The sequence below is a fragment of the Populus euphratica genome, unplaced genomic scaffold (genome assembly GCF_000495115.2).
Source record: "Populus euphratica unplaced genomic scaffold, PopEup_1.0 scaffold69.1, whole genome shotgun sequence".
NCBI lineage: Eukaryota > Viridiplantae > Streptophyta > Magnoliopsida > Malpighiales > Salicaceae > Populus > Populus euphratica.
The window spans coordinates 300487-316866 of NW_011499947.1; the positions used below are offsets into that span (position 1 = coordinate 300487).

The window sequence follows — 16380 nt, forward strand, 5'->3', positions numbered from 1 at the left end:
AACATATATGGCTAATTTAAATACAAGTCCATAAAAATCTGAATTCATAAGATTAGAAAGGCTTCCCGATGTTACCAAGCAGAACAAAAATCAAGAGTCTTTATAAGAAGATTCAATCACATTTGTACCCACTATTACGCAAGAAGATGCAAAGTCAAGTGAACCAACCGTTTATGTTCGCAGGTCTTCAAGGACTGTATAGCCCCTACAATAGTTCACACTTTTACTGAATTATATTTTGTTGACAAATGGTGGTGAACCGTTAACTTATGAAGAATCTTCACAAGATGAAAACTCAAGCAAGTAGGAGTTAGCCATGAAGGACGAGATGGATTCGTTGTTGAAGAACAAGACTGGAGAGCTGACCATACTACCTGAAGGAAATAAGGCTTTGCAAAATAAGTGGGTTTATAAAGTAAAGACTAAGCATGATGGACATAAATGGTTCAAGGCAAGACTTATTGTAAAAAGGTTTCAATAAAAGAAAGGGATTAACTACTCTGAGATATTTTCTCCAAGGACATAAATGGTTCAAGGCAAGACTTATTGTAAAAAGGTTTCAATAAAAGAAAGGGATTAACTACTCTGAGATATTTTCTCCAATTGTAAAGCTCATAACAATCAGAGTTGTTTTGGAGATAATAGCTGCAGAAAATGTACTTATTCAATAATTAGATGTGAAAACAACATTTCTTCATGGTGACTTGGAGGAAGACATTTACATGTAATAACTAGAAGGGTTTGCAATACAAGGAAAAGACAACCAAGTTTGCAAGCTAAAGAAAAGCCTATACGGTTTGAAGCAAGCTCCAAGATAGTAGTACAAGAAGTTTGACAACTTTATATGTAGTTCGGGGTACACAAGATGCCAAGCTGATCATTGTTGTTATGTCAAATATTTTAACAACTCCTACATCATTCTACTATTATATGTGGATGATATGTTAATCGCAAGATCCAACATTGAAGAGATTGACAAGTTGAAACAACAATTGTGAAAACAATTTGAAATGAAGGATTTGGGAGCTGCTAAACAAATACTTGGCATGAGAATCATCAGAGATAAAGACAAAGACATACTAAAGCTTTCATAAACAGAGTATGTCAAGAAGGTTCTCAACAGGTTTAGTATGGATAATGTTAAACTAGTAAATATACCTCTGGGGAATCATTTCAAGCTCAGCAAAGACCAGTCACCAAAAAATGAGCTAAAATATGGATATATGGATAAAATTCCATACGCCTCAGCTATCGGCTCTTTGATGTATGTTATAGTTTATACCACACCAGAGATTGCCCATGTAGTAGGAGTTGTAAGCTAATATATGAGCAATCCTGGAAAGCAGCATTGAGAGGCGGTAAAATGGATCATGAGGTACTTAAAAGGTTTCTCAGAGACTTGTCTTACCTTCATAGCTGGAGGTTTGAAACTTGAAGGTTTTGTAGACGCTGATCTAGTAGGAGATGTTGATAGTAGAAAGAACACTACATTACACACACACACACACACACACACACACACACACACTTTAGAAGGCACTGCTATTTCCTGGAGTTCTACCTTGTAAAAGATCATCGCTCTTTCAATAACAGAATCTGAATATGTTGCAGTCTCAGAATTTGCAAAACAGATCATATGGTTGTAGAGTTTCCTAAAAGAACTGGGCAAGATGAATGAAAAAGGTACTTTGTATAACAATAGTCAGAGTGCAATCTTCCTTGCCAAGAATTCAACATTTCACTCCAAGATTAAGCATATTCAGATCAAATATCATTTTATTCGATAATTGTTAGACGAAGAGCAACTAATGCTAAAAAAGGTCTGTGGAAGCAAGAATCTAGCTGACATGTTAACCAAAGGAGTTACACTTGATAAACTGAACTTGTGTAAAACTTTAGTTGGTCTTCAAGGATAAAAGATAATTTCATTATTTGTCTCCAAGTGGGAGATTATTAGTATCATGGAGACAAGCAATGTCCCACCTCCACTATATGCTTAGTGGGAATATGTAATCTCCCACTTAGCACAAAATGGTGGCAAATATTTTGCCGTGATTTATGGCCATGAGTTCTTGCCCTCATCTTTGTCTATAATTAGACACATTGAAGAGCTGAGGAGTGTTGTGGAGAATAGAGAGAATGAGAGAAAAGAACAGAGAGAGTTTGGGTGAGTACAGTTGAGTTGAGAAGATTTTTCTCTTTCTTTGTTTATATTGTTTTCTTGATTGATTAATACAAACTAGTAATTTCGTGGAGTAGACAAGTTGCCGAACCACGTAAATTTATATGTATTTTATTTCTGGAATGACCCAACACTGTGGAGGTGCTGCCAAGAGTGTTAAAACAATGAAAGCACCAGGGAGGAACAATCGCATGCCAAGGAGTGATTTTGAAGCAAATCCTTCTGCTTATTTTAGGGCCTTGCGCAAGGGGTAGAAGATATATATCGATCCTAAGCCTCCAATATGGTTGTTTCCAGTGACTTCTTCACCGGTAGCAGATCCTCTTTTCTTCTTCTCTTCATCGACCTTGCTGTGTTTTCTTCTTTTCGGGTGGCCTTCCAAAAGCTTTGATATGTTCTAGCTAGTAGTAGTAGATGCCTTCGGGGGCTTAGTAGGATGGTATGCTGCATGGGATAGGCTGGGCTGGGGTGAGCTTGCTTCAACTTATATGTTTCAATAATAAAGTGAAATATTGGTCTTCATGATCAACCATATCCATTTCATCAATTCATATATATAGATTATATTTACATGACAATTGGCATACATACTTGCGTCTTCCTTGAGTGATCATTGCTTCAATTAAATATGATTTGTTTTCTATAATTGAATCACGATAAAATAAATACTTTACCTGGGATTTCGAAAACTTTCAAAAATCAATTGAAATGATTTTGTTTCGTTTAATTTGTTTGGTCCCAGTTGGGAATTGGTGGATAATCTGGAAGTCAATCCAAGGGTTTTCCAAATAATTTCTAATGTAGCCTGTATCAGCCAAGCTTGCGAAGGGAGAGAGGAGTCGTCTTTATTATTATTATTATTAGTATTATTATTATTATTATTTGTTTATAGTCTTCTTTAAAAATCTTCCAAACAGTTCTATCAATCAATATTGTTAAACTTGATCTGGTCACTGATTTAGCCAAACTACTAAGTCACTAATTCATCAATGAGTCAATAATCATCCTGGAGTAGTTGGATAGTTGGCATTGCAATATATGTATGTTTCACCATTTGTGAACATAAATAAATAATAACAAAGAAAATTATGCTATATTTTGTTTTGCTTTGTTTCTTGCTTCTACTTTCTTTTGTCAAAAGTTGGTGGGTTGAACATGACATCAATTTTAAGAGACGCGTGCACTTAAAATATGACTGACACTCGTGTTTTTCAAATTACATGAATATTCACAGTTATTAAATTAGATTGATTCAAGAAATTAAGATCGGGATTTGATGTCAAAAAACCATCTCAACCTAAAAGTTTAAGTTGTTAGGTGAGGTCCGATGATATGATTTATATTATTTTCTAACATACCTCCTCAAGTGAAAACCCTTTGAATTTGAAACTTGCATAGACTTACATTACTTTATGCTTAAGCGTTTTGTATTTACTACGGGCCTATCACTAAAAATTTAAAAACATACTAAGAGAAACAAACATAAATGTATTCTCTTGGTCTGATCTATTACATAATAATATAAATCATATTTTGAGACCTTATCTAACAACTTAAATTATTGGGTTGAGTTGGTTCTTTAACATGGTATCAGAGTTTTGATGACCAAGCGATTACGAGTTTGAATTTCATTATCCCTATTTATTTTATAAAAATTAAATATAAGGTAATATAAACTTATGTAAGTTTCAAGTTCAAAAAACTTTCACTTGAGAGGGTGTGTTAGAAAATAATATAAATCATATCTTAAAACCTTACCTAATAATTTAAATTATTGAGTTAAGATGGTTATTTGACATGATCTATATTAGAATTACGAATGTGTTTCAGCTTATTCCACTTAAATTCTGATTTCATTTGATTTCTTGTGTTGTTGCTTTATTAGTAAGGCTGTTCATTCCTTATTTTTTTTACTTCTCGTTAGACTGTAGCTTGGCTTGGGCTACAACCTATATAATAATAATAATAAAAAAAGCTATGCTCTCTTAGTGTTCAGACTTTTATATATATATATATATATATATATTCTTGATTCAAAAAAAACAATAAATCCTTATGAATAAAGAAAATATATACCTTTAGTTTTCTTTTCTTTTGGCTTTCTTTTGTTGGTGGTGGGTGAAACATGGCATCAAATATGCTTCCATCTCGAATCTGACAAGAGGAGTATTGAACGTGGTAATGTTTTCTCATTAAGTTGCTTCCCTTGTAAGTTTCGTTATTTGAATTTGTGATGCCCATCCTCTTTATTTTTTTTTTTTTAAATTAATAATTTTTTTTTATTTTCAGATCTTTTTTTAAAAAAATAATAAAAATATTATTTTAATATATTTTTAAATAAAAAACATTTTAAAAATCAACCACATTTACACTTCCAAACACTCCTATATACTATTTGATTTCTGTAATTGATCGCGATGAAATAAATACTTTACTCACTTGTTTGTGATAGAATACTTACTGGGCAACGAAGATTGTGAAACGATGATTTAAACTCATTGAAATGATTTTGCTTTCTATAATGTTCTTTACTCGGAATCTCAATAATAATAATAATAATAAATTAATATTTTTCTTTATAAAAACTAGACATTTTTGTAATAATCCAAGCCTTTTTCAAGTCAATCCTCAAGTCAAGTTATAACTACGTAAAAACCACTTCTTTTTTCTTTCATTTTCACTTGATAAAAGGCACCATGAATTGTGTGTTCCCTGCTCATATCTCATTACACTCTTCGTTTCTCGCACCCTCTTGATTCTCTTCCTTGCCCAGAAACTCTCCTCCCCATTCATTTCTATACAAATCGCAGCCTACCCCCTAAGCAATGGAACTACTAACTTTTCTTTCCACAAATATCAATAACCTTTATTCTCAAAAAAAGAAATTTCTGGTTTCTGATGCTGTGTCTGATTACATACGTTCGCCTTTTGATCTAACCAAGAAATTTATAAGTTCCTATGCAGTGTCTGATCTAACCCACAAGCTTTCTGATCAAATAAAGAAATTTATGGTTTCTGGTGCTGTGTCTGATTGCAGACGTTCGCCTATTGATCTAATAAAGAAATTCATGGCTTCTGGTGCAGTGTCTGATTTCAACTACAAGCTCTCTGACCTAATAAAGAAATTTCTAGCTTCTGAAACAGTGGTGTATGTCCTCCAATGGTTTAAGAAAGAAAGCGTTCCTATAATTGTTGCAGTAGTAGTGATAGCACTCCTAGTACTCCTGTTTCGTAGTTGCTGCGGATGGCTTGCCAAGGGTGTTCGTAGTTGCTGCGGATGTCTTGCCAAGATTGTTCGTATTTGCAGCGGATGTCTTGCCAAGAGTGTTAAAACAATGAAAGCACCGGGGAGGAACTATCGCATACCAAGGAGTAATTTTGAAGCAAATCCTCGTGCTTATTTTAGGGACTTGCGCAAGGGGTAGAAGATATATCGATCCTAAGCGTCCAATATGGTTGTTTCCATAGACTTTTCTCCGGAAGCAGACTCGCTCTTCTTCATGTCTTCATCGACCCTACTGTATTTTCTTCTTTTCGAGTGTTTTTTCAAAAGCTTTGATCTGTTGTAGTAGATGCTTTGTGAGCTTGCTTCAACTTACATGTTTCAATAAAGAAGTGAATTGGCCTTCATATATGATCAACCATATCCATTTCATCAATGTAAAGATATCAAAGGCTCTAGTCCTGCCAAATATCAAAAGATTAGAGAATGATAATGTTAGAATGCTGTTAGTATTGTCTGTCAGTTAAGAGAATTAGTTAGCATTGTTTCAGTGCAAATAAAGAGAGAATAGATAACGTGTATAACCTTTCTACTATAGCATATATAAACATATGTCAGATAAGAAAACAGAAATCAATGAATAATAAATCAGTGCTAGAATTCGTCGTCTTCTTCTCTATTTAAAAGAATCGATCTCTGTTCTTCTTCCTCTCTATTCTCTGCTTTTTTTCATCTCTGTTCCTTTTCTGTGTAAATTCTACTGTCTATCAATCAATTCATATATATATATATATATATATGACAATTGACTTGCATGCTTGCATCTTCTTTTAGTGATCATTTCTTCGATTAAATATGATTTTTTTTTTCCTGTAATTGAATCACGTTAAAATAAATTACTTGGCAACGAAGATTGTGAAACGATGATTTAAAGTCATTGAAATGCTTTTGCTTTCTATAATATTCTTTACTTGGGATTTCGAAAACTTTAAAAAATCAATTGAAATGATTTTGTTTCATTTAATTTGGTCTCAGTTGCGAACAATTTTGATGGTTAACATGTTTAACATTTGATTTATTATTAATTGATTTTTATATATTATTTTTATTTTTTAAGAAGTTATTACAATTTTATATTCATGATCGCAAGGGTTCACATGTTAACCCAAATTAACTTAATTTTTTTTTTTTAATATTAAATTATTTGACAATTAAGTTTCATTATTTTATTGAATTTGATTTCAATGAGCTTTCGCCGCTATAACAACCATGTCTTTATCACTTTCTCTCTTGATTTTTGCTTTGTTATCGAACAAAATCATTTAATATTTTTTTAAATATATATATTTTTTAATTTTATTATTTAATATTTGATGGTTTAAAAATTCATTTTCTTGTTTTTATTTATTTATATAGAGTTATTCCAATCTTATATTTATGGTAGCATAGTTAGTAGGCTAATATGGTTTAACTCATATTTTTTTAATTGTTTTTTTTAATTATTTTTTTAAATTTTAATCTTTAGCATTGAGTTTTTTTATGATTAAATTTTATTTATTTTATTTTTGACAGGGTTGCTTTTATAGCTGCAACTTTGACTTTCTAATCTAGATGGACTAGAGCCTTTTTTTTTTTTTTAACCTTTGTTTTGCATTCAGTTTTTTATTGTTATTTTATTTGTCATCGTGCTTTTTTTATTATTTTATTGAAATTGCCTAAATATATTAAACTCAATAAGTTAATTATCCCAGTCTCAAATTTTATTTGTTCTTTTTATTAGAACATTTGAGTTGGCCTGAGCATATCACAATCTACCTATCTAGCAATAACTAAAAGCAGCTAGTTGGGTGGCGAAGATGCAAGGATGCATGGACCTCACTCATTAAACTAAAAATCTTCACCCGTGGCGTTCCAGGGCTTGGCCTAGTGGTAGAAGGGGTTTGTCTCCTTCCACTGCACCTGGATTCGAGTCCTGGCGTGCACGTCTGTCACCCCCGCGATGCCTTACATGAGTACTGGGTTTGCAGGGTATTCAGTGGGCCGTGGGGATTAGTCGTGGTGCGTGCAAGCTGACTCGGACACCCCATGTAAATAAAAAAATAAAAAAAATCTTCACCCGTGTTTTTAATTTCATCCTTATCTTTTATAATTAAGTCCTTTAATTAAATAAATTAAAGCTTGTCAATTTTCCTTCCATTAATTACTTTACTCAATTCTTTTACCATTCCACAGGATATTATAATAGATTCGTTACAACTTCAGATAGATCAGTGACTACAAGTTTGTTTTTACTGTACATTCAGCAGTGTTTACTCAACTTGGTATTTTTTTTTATTTTTAATGAGATTATTACAATCTTATATCCATGATCGCAAGGGTTCACAGGTTAACCCGGATTAACTTAAATTTTTTATCCCTTCAATATTAGATTATTTGACAATTAAGTTTCATAATTTTATTCAATTTGATTTTAATGAGCTTTTCTCACTATCATAACCATGTCTTTATCACTTTCTCTTTTGATTTTTGCTTTGTTAACAAACAAAATCCTTTAACATTTAATTTTTTTTTAATTATATATTTTTTTAATTCTATTTTTCAATATTTGATTGTTTAAAAATTAATTTTCTTACTTATTTTTTATTTTTATTTCTATAGGATTATTTCAATCTTATAATCATAGTAGCGGAGCTAACATGATTTAACTTATGCTTTTTTAATTGTTTTTTAAGTATTTTTTTTAAAGTTTCAACCTTTAGTATTAAGTTTTTTTATAATTAAATTTAATTATTTTATTTATTTTGTTTTTGACAGGATTGTCTTTATATCACAACCAAGCTGCAACTTTGGCTTGCTAATCTAGATGGGCTAGAGTCTTTTTTTTTTTACTTTTGTTTTACATTCAGTTTTTTTTTATTATTTTATTTGTTGTTGTTGTTTTTTATTTTATTTTATTTTATTGAAATTACCTAAGTATATTAAACCCAATCAAGTTGATTATCCCAGTCTCAAATTTTATTTGTTCTTTTTATTAGAATACTTGAGTTGGCCTAAGCATAGCACAATCTACCTATCTAGCAAGAACTAAAGGTAGCTACCTATCTAGCAAGAACTAAAGGTAGCTAGTTGGGTGGTGAAGATGCAAGGATGCATGGACCTCACTCATTAAACTAAAAATTTTCACCCGTGTTTTCAATTTCATCCTTATCTTTTATAATTAAGTCCTTTAATTAAATAAATTAAAGTTTGTCAATTTTCCTTCCATTAATTACTTTACTCAATTCTTTTACCATTCCACAGGATATTATAATAGATTCGTTACAACTTCAGATAGATTACAAGTTTGCTTTTTCTGTACATTCAGCAGTGTTTACTCAACTTGTTTTTTCTTTATTGTATTCATGTACTGTCCTTTTTTTAAAAAACATTTCTTTGAAACTCCACGCACGCCCCAAAATGATGATAGATTTTGTCTATCTGCTCGGGTTTTGAGAGTGTGTGTGTGTTTATCATATGTTGGAATTCAAAGTCTGTTCCTTAGAATTTAGAACACAGATTAATGGAGAACTCCTACACATGCTTTTCATAAATTGGGTTGAAATTTCAATCCAAGATACCGATGGCTAACATAAATTTCAAGCTTTGTTTCTCATCTGCCCCCCAAATGCCATTGGTAAAATTTTAAGCTTTGTTTCTCATCTGCCCCCCAAATGCCATTGGTATAAGTTGTTACTAAGGAGAAGAGATTCAAGAGCTGCAAGCAATAATGGCACAAATCCCAATCCTCCTCCCCATTCTTTAACCTCTCACAGCTTCGCTCAACTTCCAACTCACGGGCTAAACATGATGGACGTTGTTGTCCGCACAGCAGGCAACACCATCGTTCTTTCCGCAACTGAATTTATAATTACACCAATATAAACTACAAATCTGCTGCTTCCTTGACATGTAGCTGCCCAAAAACTGGAGGAGACAATAACACCAAGCCTCTTGATTCAACTATAGCAAGATTTGATGCATAGTGTTTCAGGAATTTGATTGCAAAAAGGGACCCCTTCATTCTGATCAAGAGCTGTTTAAGGGTGATGGTAGTGGTAGCAATAGGCGATTGAAGTATCATGGTAACATTAATCCACAAACATTTGCCACATATTTTGCTGCTTCCATGATCAAAATGGGAAATATGAAGCTTCTTACTGGAGGATAGATCACATTAACTGCATGTGTTTGAGAATAGATCTACCAAAGTTATTGTGCAAAATGGTTTTGGCAAAGGAGGCCACTTAGTTGCTAGGTCAGAAGAAATTTTTCCCATCGTAGGCCGAGATTGGCGATTGGGATGCAAGCATGCAAGTGCTATAACGAAGAGTATAATGACATATGAGCTGGGAACGCACAATCAATGGTGCCTTTTATCACGTGAAAAAAAGGAATGATAAATCATATGAGCAGGGAAAGCACAATCAAATTTTATATAAAACTAAATGAAAATAAATTATGAGGGATTAAATTGAAGAAAAAATATAATTAAAAAAGATAAAAAAACTAAACACATATTAATCAAAAAAATAAAAATCAAATTAAATAAAAAAAATAAATTATGAGAATACACCTTTGTATTTTTCAAGGAAGAAAGAGAAAACAAACAAGAAGAAAAAAGTCCACCATATCTTAACAATAGCGTGATCATGAACTCTCACCAGACGACCATGATTTTTATGTTGAGAAATTTTTAAACTAAGATATTAATTTTTCTATGAGAAATGTTGAAGAATCACAAAGTGCACCATATACTAACTATAGCGCGATCATGAACTTTCACCGGAAGACCATGATTTTTATATTGAGAGATTTTTAAATTAAGATATTAATTTTTCTATGAGAAATGTTTAGTGATCTTATTAAATTGAGAGATTTTTAAAACTTCGATAAGTTAATTGAAATGATTTTATTTTGTTTGTTTGGCCCCAAGTGGAAATTGCTGGATAATTTGTAAACTAATCCATGGTTTTCCAAAAACTTCTGTTTTTGTATTTGCTATAGATTATAACCCTCACACTAAGGAAAAAAACAAAAAACACAAGAATAAAAGGAGGAGCCGACCACTAAAAAAGAAAACATGGTAAATAAAGAAAATACTTCTACCTCATGGAGAAAGAAATTAAAAAAAAAAAACATGGTAGCAAAAATAAAGAAAATACTTCTACCTCATGGAGAAAGAAAATACTTTTAGTTTTCTTTACTTTTTGTGAAAAAGTTAGTGGTGGGTGAAACATGGCATCAAATATGCTTTCATCTCGAATATGACAAGAGTATTGAACGTCGTCATGATTTCTTATTAAGTTGCCTCACTTGTAAGTTTCGTTAATTGAATTTGTGATGCCCATCATCTTTGCCATAATTTTTAATAGGGCGATTTACTGTCGTTTAGTTTCCTTCCTCTTCTCTTGCCATCTTTGATAAACACAAAGGAATAATAATAAAAAAAAACTTGGTCTCATGATCACCATTACCTAAGTTTCTTTCTTTTCTTTCGTTAAAACTACAAAAAACAAAAAAGGGGGCAAAAGGTTGGTGGTGGGTAGCTGACAATTGACACGGATGCTTTGCATCTTTTTCCTTGAGCGATCATTGCTTCAATTAAATATGATCTGCTTTCTATAATTGAATCACAATAAAATAAATACTTTACTCACTTGTTTGTGATAAATTACTTCAATTTAGACATGATTTTGCTTTTTATAATGTTCTTTATTGGGATTTCAAAAACTTTCAAAAATCAAGTGAAATGATTTTGTTTCGTTTAATTTGTTAGGTCCTAGTTGGAAATTGCTGGATAATTTAGAAACTAATCCAAGGTTTCTTTAAAAATCTTCCATTAATTCTATCGAGCAATATCTTTAAACTTCATCCAACCAATCACTCATTTAATCAAACTATTACCTCTGCTGTAATATTTTTTTTTAAGTATATATATTTATAAATATTCATATAGTTATTAAGTTATACTCAGTTAATTTAAAAAATCTAAGAGACAGAATTTGAAGTTGAATTGAACATAATATTAGTTTAATCAAACATATTTAATTCAGTCTAATAAAAACTTAAATATTTCTTTTAAAAAAGCAAAACATCTTCGAAACCCAAGCCTTTTCCAATTCAATTCCAAAGAACAAGAAAAAAAATAAGAGAAATTATATTTTTTATTACGAGTTTTCTTAATAGATTATCTTTTTAGCTTTTCTCCCTATCTTTCTCTACTTATATATTATATTTTTTATTATAAGCATATTTATAGACCTCAAGTCATGAATAATTATGAACTTAAATTACTCAAATGAAATCCCAATCTAATAAGAAATCTAACATTCTAGTTACATACGGATTTTAATAAACTAATGTACTAGAAATCCTTCTACATCAAGAATTCCTATATTAACTTGGATTCTTCTTTTTACTAATATTAAAACTTTTATAAACTCTAAATTCTAATTGATATTGAACTTCAATATTTCTTTTCAATATCAACAAACATCATTCTTCATAACTTCTAATATATCTCTCATCTTTGCAAAAACATCATATTTTAAATGGTCTTGTGAAAATATATGCGACTTGATCTTAAGTTTTCACATACTTGATTTCAACTTTCTTATTTGCAATGCAATTTTTTAGTTAATAAAATATTGTGCTAATGTGTTTACTTCTATCATGAAAAAGAAAAGAAAAAGAAGGATTTTAGCTAATACATTGGCTAATAAGTTCTCTACATCAATCTTTGTAAGCTTTTCATGTGACATTTACAACTCTTTCAATAATCTTCTTAGCCACATGAAATGATAAATGCATGATGTAATAGCTACATCTTCAGCTTCACAAGTAGATAATGTGATAATGGATTGCTTATTTGAACTCCATGTAAAAGTTACGTCTCCCACGTAGAAAGCAAAACCTGTAGTAGTCTTTTTATCATCTATATCTCCTGCCCAATTATTATCACTATAACCTACAAGATCAAAATTATTAGAATAACCATGGAATAAACCAAAATGTACAGTACTTTTGATATATCGTAGAATTCTCTTCATGACTTTAAAGTGAGTCATAATTGGTGTTTCCATAAATCTACTCACAAGTCTTACTCCATAAAAAATATCTAGATGAGTGCATGTCAAATATCTCAAATCCCCAACTAAGCTCTTAAATATTGTAGAATTTATTTTCTTGGTTTTGAGTATGCTTCTTGGCATATTAAGGATGTTTGTCTCTATATTTAGCAAGAAAATTCTACTATTTGTCATGACTACCCTGGTAATCATAGCTCTTTTAGTGTCAAGTAATGTCAAAATACGATATTTTATCTTAATTTCATACACCTTCTCTAACAATTGTTCTAAACTCAATATGTTGCTTTTCACTGTTGGTATATAATAGACATCACTAATATATTGGTGACTTCTATCTTTCAATTTAATCAAAGCAGTACCTTTTTCTTTAATGGTAACTTTTGAATGATATATAAAGGTGACATTACCTCTAATTATTTCATCAAGCTCCATGAACTTATCTTTGTCTCCACACATGTTATTACTGATTTTATTGTCTAGGTACCACATATTCTCTTTATCTTGCATTATCTCATTATACACTAATGGTAGAATGGCTTCCCTTTTTTCTTCTATCATAATATTTGTATTCACTTTAACCCTTTTGGTTCGACTCCAATAATCTCTAGCATAATGACTTATCATTTAACAATTATAGCATTTAACTTTTAATTTGTCAAACTTGTTATCAAATCTCTGAATCTTGGATTGCTATTTCTAGTTAAACTGATTAACCAGTTCATTTCATTTGGTTGACTATTTGATTTGTTGAGGCTGTCTCAACCTCCTCTTCCAAATCCTCCTCTTCTTTTTAGAGAATATCCAAAACTATCTTACTTTGAAAAAAGTGTTTATGCACCCACATCCTCTTGAATCTCATTAACTCCTTCCTTATAGGCTTATACTTTTCCTACGAGACTATGTATTGAAAGAAATCCTTGTTTTATGACTCCTTTATTGTGACCACTATATAATGAAATTTTTTTTACGGCGAGCGTAGGATCTTCTTTACCACACGCATCTCTTCCATCTTATCCCCATATCTCTTCATTTTATTGTATTTGGAAAATACTCTTGCAAGGATTCCAAGATATCCTAATTTAAGCAATTATAACTTTTCAAAGTCACTACGTAGTTTTTGTATACATATCTTTCTCACATTGACAACTTCTTCATTTGATTATTGCAAAACATCCCATGCTTTCTTAGTAGTGGTTATATTGGCCATTATCTCAAAACTGATGTCATCCAGATATTAGTGGATGATTGTTAGTGTTAATTAATCCTTTCTTTGTGCCTTTTGCATGACCTCTTTTTAGGTTGAAGTCAACGTTGATCATTTACAAGCTCCTTAAAACCTTTCTCAACCATTTATTATACATCTTAGAAATTTAACTAAGTTTTTACTCGAATACACCAAGTTTGATAGTTATTATTTATCAATCTAGGACATTAAAGTAAAAGTTTGAAGTAGCTATGTTAAATAATCAAATCTAAACTCTAATATCTCTTGTTGAAAAAGAAAGATAGGATGTGGTAGCTAATTTATAAGAACAAAGTTAAAGAACAAGAAAAAAAAATTAGAATTCATATTTTTTTATTAAGAGTTTTTTCAATAGATACACCATTTTAGCTCTTCTCTATACTTCTCTCTACTTATATATTATGCTTATGATTAGAAGCCTATTTAGAGATCTCAAATCCTAAAAAATTAAAAAATTAAACTATTCTAAAAAAATCTTAATATAATAATAAATAAAAAATCCTTCTTCATCAAGATTTCAATATTAGTTAGGATGTCTTATGTAACTAATACTAAAACTCTTATAAATTCTTAATAGTAGTTATATTGAACTTCAACACACTCTTCATTTCTCTCATCCTCTTGATTCTCTTCCTTACCCAGAAACTCTCCTCCCCATTCATTTCTATACAATCGCAGTCTACCCCCTAAGCAATAATGGATCCACCAACTTCTCTTTCCACGATTTTCCATCACCTTTATGATCTAATAAAGAAATTTCTGGCTTCTGGTGCTATGTCTGACTTCATCCATGTGCCTTTTGATGTAATAAAGAAATTTATAGCTTCTGGTGCAGTGTCTGATTTCATCCACAAGCTCTCTGACCTATTGATGGAATTTCTAGCTTCTGAAACAGTGGTGTGTTTCCTCCAATGGTTTAAGAAAGAAAAGGTTCGTATAATTGTTGCAGCGGTAGTGATAGTACTCCTGTTTCGTATTTGCCGTGGAGGTGCTGCCAGTAGTGTTAAAACAATGAAAGCACCAGGGAGGAACTTTCGTATACCAAGGAGTAATTTTGAAGCAAGTCCTTCTGCTTATTTTAGGGACTTGCGCAAGGGGTAGAAGAGATATCGATCCTCATCCTCCAGTATGGTTGTTTCCAGTGACTTCTTCACCGGCACTTAAGCCTCCAATATGGTTGTTTCCGGTGACTTCTACACCGGCAGCAGACCCTCTTTTCTTCATCTCTTCATCGACGTACCCTTCTGTATATTCTTCTTGTCGAGTGGTTTTTCAAAAGCTTTGATCTGTTCTACCTAGTAGATGCTTTGGGGGCTTAGTAGGATGGTATGCTGGGCTGGGGTGAGCTTGCTTCAACTTACATGTTTCAATAATGAAAGTGAAAAAATGGTCTTCATGATCAACCAAATCCATTTCATCAGTTCATATATATAGATTATATTTACATTTGTTGCAAGAATAACGATAATTATTGGCATTTCCATCAAGAACACGAATAACAAAAATTAATGACGATTACTCTCCTTTTCCTTTCTTTCTTAATCTCTGGAATTAATGATCTATGTGTTTATAAACGTAATGTTATGTGAAGAATTTTGTAGAGCAATTTGATAAATCAATTGAACCCATCCATAAGATATGGGCACCGGCTAAAATGGCAGGGGGACATGAGGTTTGAGAACAGAAATTTTATGTGACATTATGGACCGTTTGAATTTAATAATTTTAATATTTAAAATTATTTTTTTATTTAATTAAATAACAATAAAAATAAATATGCATAAGAAAAAAATTAAATAAAATTCAAGAAAAAAACTATGAAGGGTTTGATAAAATTAGCATTCGCTAATGTTATAAGAAAAATGTTATAAAACAAAGTCAAAATTTAGCGGCATTTAATAAAATAGCATCTAAAAAAAATTATTTATTTATTTTAATGAACTATAATTAGTTAGGGGATATTCTGGGTTTGGCCCATTTGCTTTCTTTGATAACGCTTATGAGGGTTCTAGCGAATGGGCTGGCTTTAGTTTCTTTAGGCTTATTCATCACGGGCCGTGGGTTGAGTGATGGACTGTGGTCTTGGATTCTCTTTGATGAATGTCGGGCTATAGCTTTATTAATCTGGGCTAAATGCTTCGGGTTGTATCCATGGGTTCAATGGGTTTGGGTCAAGTATATACAGATTCAAGGGGTAAAAAAAGCAACAGAAAAAGATTAAAAAAATAATATAATAAAAATAAAAATAACATGAAATTTATATGAGTATATATTTAAGTATAAAAAATATTTGTTGCATGTATATTTAAATTTAATAACAAGTTTATTAACTTCATTAAAACTTCATAGACTAGTCCATTACAATTATATATCAAAAATATTAAAAAAAAAACTCATGTTTCTTTTCAAAAATAAAAATAAGAAAAACAATGATAAAAAATTATTAATTTATAAGATTCGTTTTTAAGCAAAAGGGTTTGCGAGCCAACCTAGACTTTCCTAGGGGCCCAAAACCTAAAGAAAAGGTGAGCACCGAAAAGTGAAGATTATTTTTTATACTTAAGGGGCATATAGCCTAATTCTTATCATCTATGTAGGTTCAACG

At 31.3% G+C, this 16380-nt stretch overlaps 1 protein-coding gene across 3 annotated transcripts; it reads left to right on the forward strand.

The window, feature by feature from the left end:
* Positions 1–4775: 4775 nt before the first annotated feature.
* On the forward strand, positions 4776–14896 carry LOC105137668 (uncharacterized). Of its 3 annotated transcripts, none has more exons than XM_011043494.1 (2): positions 4776–5361; positions 14706–14896. In XM_011043494.1, the coding sequence occupies exons 1-2, from the start codon at positions 5008–5010 to the stop codon at positions 14874–14876; spliced, it is 525 nt and encodes a 174-aa protein (XP_011041796.1). In that variant the 5' UTR covers positions 4776–5007; the 3' UTR covers positions 14877–14896. The 3 variants fall into 3 exon arrangements, with proteins under 3 accessions (XP_011041796.1, XP_011041795.1, XP_011041794.1); XM_011043493.1 differs by having other exon boundaries at positions 4778–5397; positions 14742–14896; XM_011043492.1 differs by lacking the exon at positions 14706–14896 and having other exon boundaries at positions 4787–5814.
* Positions 14897–16380: the final 1484 nt, after the last annotated feature.